Source organism: Myotis myotis, unplaced genomic scaffold (genome assembly GCF_014108235.1).
Source record: "Myotis myotis isolate mMyoMyo1 unplaced genomic scaffold, mMyoMyo1.p scaffold_m19_p_3, whole genome shotgun sequence".
Classification (NCBI taxonomy): Eukaryota; Metazoa; Chordata; class Mammalia; order Chiroptera; family Vespertilionidae; genus Myotis; species Myotis myotis.
In genome coordinates, this window is record NW_023416335.1 from 175,382,257 (window position 1) to 175,393,519 (window position 11,263).

The 11,263-nt window shown below is 38.2% G+C and overlaps 1 protein-coding gene across 3 annotated transcripts in view; it reads left to right on the forward strand.

The window, feature by feature from the left end:
• Positions 1-10,829, forward strand: part of IPO8 (importin 8) — a 59,248-nt gene extending 48,419 nt beyond the window's left edge. For all 3 annotated transcript variants that reach the window (XM_036299448.1, XM_036299449.1, XM_036299450.1), the window contains exons 21-25: positions 878-1,098; positions 3,291-3,496; positions 5,619-5,822; positions 7,635-7,751; positions 8,864-10,829. In XM_036299448.1, coding sequence (XP_036155341.1) covers positions 878-1,098; positions 3,291-3,496; positions 5,619-5,822; positions 7,635-7,751; positions 8,864-8,961 — 846 coding nt within the window. In that variant the 3' untranslated portion in view covers positions 8,962-10,829. The remainder of the gene's footprint in view (positions 1-877; positions 1,099-3,290; positions 3,497-5,618; positions 5,823-7,634; positions 7,752-8,863) is intronic.
• Positions 10,830-11,263: the final 434 nt, after the last annotated feature.

The following is an 11,263-nucleotide window of genomic DNA, read 5'->3' on the forward strand; positions in this document are numbered from 1 at the left end:
CCTATTGTCTGTGTCCATGGGTTATGCATATATGCATACAAGGTCTTTAAGGGTTCACTCTTGATGTACATTCTAGAGTTTGGACAAATTTATAATGACATAGAATATCCACCCTTATAGTAGCATATACAGTAGTTTCACTGCCCTAAAATTCCTCTATTCTGCTTGTTCACCCATCCTTCTCTGAAACTTTGATTTTTTAAAATTTGCTTTTAAAATGAGCTTATTTTAAAACCTCAGAATTTTATATTACACAAGTGATTTCAGTCCATTCATTGTTATTGAAAATAACGATTGGCAAATATTTCTAATAAAATTAGTTCATCAATATGCATTTTTGAGGTGGGTCAGATGATTTTGCTTTATTGTACCAAGTCTACCCTGTTTTTCTTTAGTCTTTTTCTTTTACTTATACGAATAAGAATTTTCTTTCTCAAGAGAAATTCTAATCACATAATGCTTATTCTCAGCCCTATGCACTTCTCTCCCCAATTTGGTTTATTACCAGTCATTTTACCTTAAACATGGAAGGCTGAGTCCATTATTTGGATTACTGCCACGACGTGGGTGTGGACTCTTTAGGACAGTCTCCAGCTAACTGGACTCTGCCCTGAAAAGGGAAGGAGACTTCTGGCACTGCTCTGGGATCTCTTTTTGGCCCTTTCATCACTCTTTTTTTTTGTTTTTTGAGAATATAAATTTAATATCTCTCAAAATGATTTAAATAAGCAAAGGTTTTATTGCCATTAAGGGTATCTTATTTATTGATTATACTTTTTTTTTTTTTTTTTTTTTTTTTTTACCAATATTCAGCTTTCTATAAAAGTTACTTGGTTTCTCTGTGTATGTTGACTCTCTTTTTGTGTTTTTCCTCTAGTGCATTCCCCTCTTTGTTCAGCTTGTTTTGGAGAGATTAACCCGAGGGGTCAAAACCAGCGAGCTCCGGACTATGTGTCTTCAGGTTGCGATTGCTGCCTTGTACTACAACCCCGATTTGCTGCTACATACCCTAGAGAGAATTCAGTTGCCTCACAACCCTGGACCTATAACTGTACAGTTTATAAATCAGTGGATGAATGATACAGATTGTTTTCTTGGGTAAATGTTTTCTTAATTTTATACTGCATTTCTGTTTTTGGAAAGTTGAATTTTTAAAGTGTACACATAATATGATATATAAAGATAACTTTCATATCTTAAGAATTTTTAGTGTGTTGTTGACATATTTAATTTTTAGAGAGTTAGGAATGTGTTTCAGCAGTATAATCTAGTGGAAAGATTGCTGACTTTGAAAATTAGGTATAGCCCTTTCCTACTTGTTTTTGACTCGTGTGTATTGTTATATCTCCATGTAACAAAAATTAAGTGTTCATCCTGATTCCATGACTATTAGGTGTTTGTGGGTAAAAACATTATAAATGGAGTCAAGTTTTAAGGAAGTTACCAGTCTGGTAAAGATGTAATGCAGTGTCCTGGGATATTGAACACCTTGCAGATCTCCAGGGAGCCTGTTCTCCAAGGTGAGGTCAGGGTTGTTAGTTGTTGGCCAGGAGCTGCCCTGGTAGGAGAGTCTGTACTTACGTGGAGCGCTCGCCTAGTTTTCTGACATAGGAAAAGTCAGATTCCAAAGTAGTTATATGCCCACCTCCAGTGACCCAACACATAGTAGTGACTGTGTTATGCTAGAATTGGAGCTAATTTGTTTAAAGCATTAGAAATAACGAATGTTCTTTTTAAGCTTTGTAAGATATCATTTGGAAAAATGTGCTCGTGAGCAAAGACTTCCAGCAGGAGAAATAGTTGGGAGACTGCGAAGTGGTGGGGAAATAAAGGAGGCCCAAATTACGAAGGTAGAACATCTTTATAAACTGCTGTGTTTATTCAAGTTATTCATTTTTGTAGGAAACTGGAATTTGGCCCTGCTTTCGATTTCTTATTAAAGCCTATAAGGGACGAACATACTTTAAAAAGAAATTGTGTGGCCTTCACTGGTTTGGCTCAGTGGATAGAGTGTCGGACTGTGGAATGAATAGTCCCGGGTTCGATTCCAGTCAAGGGCACATGCCTGGGTTGTGGGCTAGATCTCCAGTAGGGGATGTGCAGGAGGCAGCTGATCAATGATTCTCTCTCATCATTGATGTTTCTCTCGCTCTCTCCCGTCCTCTCTGAAATCAATAAAAAAAATATTAAAAAAAGAAAAGAAAAGAAATTGTGCTTCAAGTCGTCTCTGACAAAGATTTAGAGCATAGGGGTTTGGTCATTCACAATATGCAGTTGGTACTCTTGTCTCTTTATTAGCATCTATAAGCAGTTTTCTAAAGATAGAAAGGCTGTCTCAGCTATTGCATGGGCTGGGCATGCTTGAATTGGGCTTCCTTAGGTTCTTTAGAGCCCCACTTGATAATCATCTTTCCTGCTGTGGTCCCTTTGACACCTGGTATGCACTACTAGTTAGGGCTACGTGGATGAGAAAGCCCTCAGGGCAAGTATGCTCCTGTTAGAGCATACTACTTTGGCAGTAGTAACTTGAATGAATCAAGCAATGCAAATAATGAAGAATAACAGAAGCTTGAAATATATTCATCATTGGGTTTGTTGTATATTACTCTCATTTTAAACAAATTGAATAACTGCGAATGAATTTTTGTTCATGCCAGAGTTTTAAGTGTTATGCCATATAGTAGTCTTTTTATTCTTAATATTTTTTAGTTTCAAACAACTTAGAAGAAACATTTAATAGAAAAATGTATGTAATGTATATTGGTCAAACTTCTTTCCTTCATAATTAAATTTTCCTTGTCTTCTGTTATAGAAGAAGACATTTAATAGATTTACTTACAGATGTTAAGTTCAGAGTATTAGAGTTTTTGAAATAAATTTTGGTGCCTAGGGTTGTAAGAGTGTATCTGCCAGAAAACCTGGTAGACCAAGATAATAAAGACGAAGTCTAAGGAACTCTTCCCTTTTTCCCATAGGATAGGAATTTTATGCTGTCAAATATAGGTATTCCTGCTTTAATGAAACTTGTTATACCAAGGCTCTGATATAGCACTTATAATAATCATACATTGATAGTACAGTAAGATTCACTACACTAATTGCAGACTCCCATAGATCTTTGATGATAATTGGTTTACAAAACTTCACTTACATGGGATTTCATAGAGTATAAAATGGGGGATATCTCTATATAATTTCAGGGAATGCACCTTAGAGTACACCTTTTTTAATTTCTTCAGATTTGTCCTCATTCCTCACATGCGCATTTATCTATCCTCCATAATTTGTAGGCATCATGACCGGAAGATGTGTATAATAGGACTGAGTATCCTCTTGGAATTGCAGAATCGACCTCCTGCAGTGGATGCTGTGGTGGCACAGATTGTGCCCTCAGTTCTCTTCCTTTTCCTTGGCCTGAAGCAGGTCTGTGCTACCAGACAACTGGGAAACCAAGGAGATCGCTTAAAAGCAAAGAAAACTGATATGGAAGAAAATGGTAAAGTCTTCTAATTGCAGTGAATGCTAGGATTGAATTTTATTTGAGCATGCATTTTCTTTGAATCTTAGTCTATTTAAGTTATTAAACAGATTTATATTCTTTGGTCTATTGCACATTTAACAGGTAGTGTGAGTTTGGTTGACTTAATTATATCATGTGATATAAATTTATATTTGTTCACTTTTGCCACATGATTTATTATTGAGCCTTGTGTATGTTGTTACACCCTGGGAAATACATTTATAACAGGCTTAAATGATCTTGACAATAACTTAACAACCCAGTATTTATTTATTTATCCCAACAGTCTCAGTAAAGGCAACAGTTATAAGTTAAATGAACCATTAGACTTAGAAGTGTCAGTACAGCAGATTCGTGCTGAGTGCCTGGTTTTTGAAAAATGACTCTTAGGTAACTCATCATCAAAAATTATAATTGGGAGATATTTGTGATTTACATATTATATATTTAGAATAAAGTACATAAATGAAGATGATTTACTTGAGTCAGAATAAGATTGTTAAGTCAAGAAAATTAGATCTTTATCTGTTTGGTGTGTTCAGTGGTTAGAGCACTGGCCCTCGGATGGAAGGGTTTTGGGTTTGATTCCCAGTTAAGGGCACATACTTGGGTTTCAGGTTCAATTCCTGGCCCTGGTCAGAGTGTGTATGGGAGGCAACCAATTGATGTATGATGTTTCTCTTTCTCTCTCTCCCTGTCTCTCTCTTCCACTCTCTCTAAAAATTAATGGAAAAGATATCCTCTGGTGAGGATTAACAACAACAACAAAATAGAAAAGGAGTATTAGGTCTTTATTTTAGTTAATGTTTTTGGAAGACTTCTTGTAAGGGCTCAGGAAGTAATATTATCCAACTCCAAATGGAATTTTTCCTCTTTTGGTTAAAAACAAAACATTTTATGGAAGATATACAATTTTACTTTTGATGCTAAATTCTATGGAATTTTATGTAGATCTTTTGCAGTAATGTTCCTTTACTAGAAGTTTTTTTGTGGTTTTTTTTGCTAAGTACTAGTATATGACAACAATTATATAATTTTTTTTTTACTATGTTATGATGCTCTCTTTCTGATTTCTTGAATTGCCCACTTTTTATTGGCTTATAATTGATGACTTGAGGGAAATTTTTCTGCAATGTTCCAGACTTTCTTGTTGAATTTCTTACTAAAGTATAGAATGATTAACTAGCAAAAGTATTTCTTGTTGTCTTTGTTATTACACTTTTGCCATATCTATACATGGGGTCAAAATTGTGGTTTCTTGCCTTATTTCTAAAACTACCTTAGTTTAATCCTGGCATTTACTGTCTATTGCTTATTTACAATACTGGTCTAACTGATTGGAACAGATCAGCACTGAAAACAGAAATAGAGTCCATGGTGATAAACAATTCATCTTCTAACTTTTCAACCCACATGTAGCTAACTACCTATTTTATTTTTCCTTTACATTTCTATGTTATTCTGTTGCTATTAGCAGAAATGACCTCTTCACTCAAACATTTCTGAGCAATTCATAATCAACTTAGTTAATTGTTGAGATTCTCAGTGGGAGTTCATTGTTATTTAAAACACATTATATACTTAGTCAGGTAATTACACATATCTGTAGAATCACTAGCAGTGTGAAATCTGAATTCTTAACGATACAGGTGTTACTCTGTTGTGTTCAGGGACCATCAGCAGCGTTGCTATTGGCAACATAATAAAAGTTAAAGTTTCAGATTTAAAAAAATAAAACACATGTACTGACTGCACATTCATTTTATATCTTTTTTTGACAAAAAAGTTAATTTGTGTATCTGTAGTTAGGTAGTATTTTATATTAATGAACATGAGGCGGCCATAACCAAACACTAGTAATGTTCAGCTGGACTACAAATTTAGACGTAGTTTAAATTGTTTTCAGTGAGGAGGATAAAGTCATTTTCAGTTTAGCAAGCTACAGTAAAGATAAGATTTATTTTTATAATTTTATATAAAATTATGTGGTAGTTTTTCCATTTCCAGAATGTCATTTGATCATTTATTTTATTTTATGGAATTTTATATTTTGTTCTTATATGTTTTGATTCCTTCTCAATAATGAATGGATTCACAGAGGAGATTTCAAGTGATGAAGAGGAAGCGAATATAACTGCACAAGCCATGCAGTCTAAGAATGGCCGAGGTGAAGAAGAGGAGGAAGATGATGACGACTGGGATGAAGAAGTCTTAGAGGAAACGGCCCTTGAGGGATTCAGCACTCCACTTGACCTTGACAATAGTGTGGATGAATATCAATTTTTTACCCAAGCTCTGCTGGGTATGTCTTTATTCCCTGAATCTTCAGATATTTTCTCTAAATTCTTCCTTCATTCCCCTTTGTTAGAAGTTTTTTTTTTTTTTTTTTACTATATAATCAATTTATCAATTTTGTACAGCAAGGGACACTATACTAGTAAATACAGTTAAGGACTTATAAAAGATTGGGAGAAGATATTTAGCATATACATATATTACACTTAAGATCCACAGTTAACAGAAACCTTCTACAAATGAATGAGACCAATAACCCAATATAAAAATGGGATATGTAAATGGGAAATTTATACAATGTAAATAATAAACCAATGAAAATGTTTAGAAAATTACAAAATCATAATGAAAAAATTTTATTAAATACAGATCTTTTTGTTTTATAGTTACACTAGAGGCCTGGTACACGGATTCGTGCACCAGTGGGGTCCCTTGGCCTGGCCTGTGGGGATGGGGCTGAAACCGGCTCTCTGACATCCCCCAAGGGGTCCCAGATTGCAAGAGGGTGGTTCTCAGGTGACGATCCCTGGAATTGGGCTCCCTCCTCTCTGGTTCCGGGTGTGTCACCCGAGAACCGCAGCTGCCAAGTCACAGCAGCTCGGCAGCTCCTGCGTTGAGCATCTGCCCCCTGGCGGTCAGTGTGCATTGTAGCTACTGGTTGGCCGGTTGAACAGTCAGCTGGTTGCTTAGGCTTTTATATATCTAGATATTATTTCTATGATTGTATCATAATTTATTTCCATTGATGAACATATGAATATTTCCAGTGTTTTTGCTATTATAAAGCAGTATTAAAGTGGGCACTTTTATGTATAAAATATTATTACCAACAAGGTAATGCTAGTACATAATATATTGGCATTATTTAGTGTTGCTACAAATACTATTAATGAAAATAAAACCACCTCTTTTTTTTTGCTGAAATTTAGCAGGAGCTAGAGGTAGAGAGTACAGGGAAGGACATTCTGAAGCACAGGGAAAATAAGGGCATAAGTGTGGAGAGGGGAATAGGGAGGGGATGCTCTGAGGGCGTTGCTTCCACACATGGGTGTGCATCATGATGAGCAGAAGCTTTTAGGTCTTGGGTGGGTTCTTGGGATATGTATTTTAAAATGCCCCTCAAGTGATAGGCAGTCATCTTTGGATCAATATGTGACAGAAAGAAGCATATAGGTGAAAGACTAAGAAAGCAGCAGAGGATTGGGTGTGGAGAGGACATGGTTAAAGATGTTGGGGATTTACAGTGGTTGACTAGGAGAATCATGGAATTATGATGGAAATAGGGAGGTGAAGAGGGATTGGGAGGTAAAATGTTAAATTTGTTTTCAGTTGTGCTGAATTTGAGGCAAGTTATCCAAATGGAAAGGTCCAGGAGCCTTAGGGAATGATTTTGCCTAAAGGTACAAATTTGAGTTCTTGGTATAGGCTTGATGCTGAAGCTGCAGGTAGTTTGAGAATTCTGGAGGAAAATGGTAACAAGAGGATACAGGTGTTTCCCAAGATCTGGATTTTAGGGAGCATTCATAGTTGGTAAAACCCTAGGAGGAAGAGGAGATGGTGAAGGAGGCAGAGAACTAGGTAAAGCAGAGATTTTCAGTGTTGTTTGAAAGCCCCACATAGTTGGCTACTGAATGGATCCTCAGAAATAAACCATTGTTGGAATAAGTTTCATTACCTTGTGTTTGTCTGTACTTCCTGTCTCTCCCTGTCTGCGATCAGTTCATTATAATTAGATCTGTCATTATTGTCTGAAATAATAGTCACTGGGCTCCCTTATCTTTTCCTCCTCCACCTACCACCTTCCCTCCAAATGCAACAGCGGTGCAGAATCGGGACGCTGCCTGGTACCAACTGCTGATGGCCCCGCTCAGTGAGGACCAGAGGAGAACGCTGCAGGAGGTGTACACCCTGGCAGAGCACCGGAGGACGGTGGCAGGTAGGCCAGTGTGGTTCTCAGATGAGAGTGCATGGGTCAGAGTGCACCTACAATCGGCTTTTTAAATTGTTAGAGGCCAGCCTTTCAGGATAATAAGGAATTATTATTGTATGGTCTTCTTAAACTCATGATATCTTAACTTTATAAAACACTGTGCATTAATGTGTGTCTTTTAGTGGTAGTGTCATTCGTATTCTCATCCTGTTTTGGACTAAAGATAAGACATAAGGGTTGGAATGAGTCTTGCTGAGGAGAGTGAGTCAGCTGGATCACCCTCCTAAACATCTTAAGCACAGATGAACCTGAGGTGCTTTATGAGTTCTTGCAAGGAGCTTGTATTCCTAGAAATGAAACTATTCACTTCTATTTGTTGGGCTTTACATGTTGGTGATTCTTGCTGATTTTCACTTTTTGAGCTGGAGACATTATTTTATGCAGGCATTATTATGGTCACTCCTAGGAAATCAATGGAAAGGATTTTGTAATTATAAAAATATTTTCCTGGGAAACGTCATGGATAGGCATTTAGAGTTTAGAACCCAGGTTTTATTTTTATTTTTAAATATGTTTTTACTGACTTTTAGTGAGAGGAAAGGAGAGGGATAGAGAGATAGAAACATCCATCGATCGGCTGCCTCCTGAACGCCCCCAACTGGGGATTGAGCCAGCAATCTGGGCATGTGCCCTCACCGGGAATCAAATTAGAGACCTCCTGGTTCATGAGTTGAAACTCAACCACTGAGCCACACTGGGCAGGCAGGAACCCAGGTTTTCTGCATTGACTTAGATTTTCAGTGCTGCACAGATTCTCTTCCTGGTAGGAGAGGTCTGGGGGTCCTTTCCGCAGCAGAGATTATGGAGCTGGCAGAACTCAACTTTGAGACTTGTTTTCATTTTGCTCATTGTTAGCAAACAGTTTTTCCATGATGGTAAACATAATTACTTACTGCCCTGAGTCTGTTAAAGCTAATGCTCAGTAGGGCACGGCACTTAATGCCATGAGTGACATTGCTGCACGGTGCTAAGCATAAAGAATCTGGCTCCTTTGAGGTGAATTCCAGCTTTGCACTTTAAATGCTCTTCTTCTTCCCCTTTCTCTTGGCAAATGCTAGAGGCAAAGAAGAAGATTGAACAACAGGGAGGCTTCACCTTTGAAAATAAAGGCGTCCTCTCCGCATTTAACTTTGGGACTATGCCCAGCAACAACTGAAAGATGGAACATCCACCGGCCAAGACCAGGTGTCATCGGGAAATTTCACTTCACCAGGGGAATGTGCGATCAAGGGGAGGAAGGGCTGGGAGCTGCTGTTTGGCATCCTCCTGGCATAGGGCAGTACTTTTATCCACTTTCCCCTTTGACCTTTCTCACCCTGAAATATGTATTTTAAGAAGCTACTGTAATGTATGAAATTAAAGGAAAACAAAATCATTGGACTGAGAAGGACAAATCATATGCTCCAAAGGATGAATGATCAAGATGGTTTTAGAGGATTGGATCAATTGCACGTCTCAGGTTTTTGCCACGCAGAATCAGTGGATTTATGCAGATAACAGTGCCTTCTGTTGTACATGAATTATCTGAAAACATTTTTTTGGAGTGCATTGCGATTTTTTTTAAAGCATAAAACATATTTCTAGATATAATGTAAACTTTGGCGATATGTTGACTTTGCATTTTACTATGTGAATTTACTGTTTGACAGTTAGCTCCAACTCACTCTGGTTTCAAAAACATCACCGCTCCCCTTGCTTACCCGGTGGCTGGGGCTTTCTTCAGGGGCTGTAACGTATGCACTGGCTCTGGGTTTTCATAAGATATTTTGTGACTGTTCTAAGTAGTGTCTTATTCCCTCTTCCACCATGCGTTTCAGCCCTGAAAGGGTGGTATTTCTTTTAGAGGCAGCAAATATGAGTATCAATTTTATTTATAACCTGAGAAGTTCAGGACTGAAAATTTTTTGGCAGCAAGTGGCAGGGACTTTTCAGTCACTGGAATGAAGAAGTCCAAGTATATTCTGAATCATGTACTTAATGATGCAGCGAATTGATAGTCATTCTAAAGCACATTGGACTTCTAGGGAACAGGTACTCCATGAGCACGCTATCTTTTGGGATGGGGCTTGCGTTTTTAATAACTCATCATTCCAGCTGTGTTGGACCCGGGTCCAAAGCATTTTGTAACAATGTTTTTTATCTAGGAAAAAGAGACCCAAATCTAACTTGTGGCTTTCTCATACATCTGTATTTTCTCCTGCCTAATTCATTCTAGTCTTTATTAGAGCTCAGTTTGGCTTCTTATATTTTTCAAGGGTGGGGGCTGTTGGTCAGCTTCACTCTTAGATGGTAATGATGATGTAAGAAAGCCCATTGAAAATATTGCCAGATGAAATGACAGCTGTTTTTCTGAGCTGATTAAAGACCAGTGTTTTCATTCAGTAAAGTGAAAATGTATTGTCAGAACTTAATACATTATTGTATGTGATACAGTTTTCCGTTGTTGTGAAAAGTCTGCAGCTGATATTTGCCTTCAGCAACTAGAGGAATTTCTCCAGGTGCTTCTCATCGTACCGTCTCTTACTAACTCTTTCTAGAATTTCAGGTTATTTAAGTAGTTTTTATAGAAGTGGCCCAAGAAACCATGCATTTCAGAGCTAAATGATCCCCTTTTGTCCTCTGTCCCTCTCTTCCCCAGGCTTTGATGGCGAGTATGCCAGCTGATGGCTAGAAGAGAAGGATGGTGTTGGTGGGGGGAAGTGGGGGGGTGGAGTTTATCTAACACTTTGAAATGCTTCTTATTCTTCCCATGCCCCAAATCATTTAATTTTAACATAAATAGTATGCCTTCACACTGGATTGTCAAAGGCATGTGATTGCATTTTTGTAATGTGTTGTCTCCTGCAGCATTAAAGGGAAATAATTGTTAATGTGTATCATCCATCCTGTTTTTGAAGCCAGGGTAGTTGTATAATTTTGTTACCAGCAGTGCTAACCTGAATGTGATCTGGTTACCTTGAACATGCAGGAACTTATGTGAATGTACTGTAAAGTAAAATGCGGACTGATCCCCAGGATCCTGAACTTTTCTGTGTGTAATGTTTGCTGAAATGTGGCAGGTGATTCAAACCCCATAGTGTTTCCCTGACTTCTGGGGACCTGGCGCAAGGGGGCTCTCTGTCTGGGAAGTAACCAGGGCCCATCAGGAGCAGCTAAAGGGTGGGGGCGTGTTTGGGACTTGAGAGTCCATCTCCTAAACCAGGACGTCTGCCTGAGTGCGACAGAAGCTCTGGAAAGCAAAGGTCCCTTCCACAGCAGGACCTGGAGGTGCTCAAACTGGAGCCGTTTTCTAATGGGCTGCCATCCAATTGGGAGCCATCACAACTGAGTGAAATGGTACATGCTGGCCTTTCGATTCCAAAATACTTACCTGGCATGGCCATGGAAGGGTGGTATTATAGCTCGTTTGGCTCCTTCTTCCCACTTATCATTTCTGTTAAGACCACACAGAACCAGTA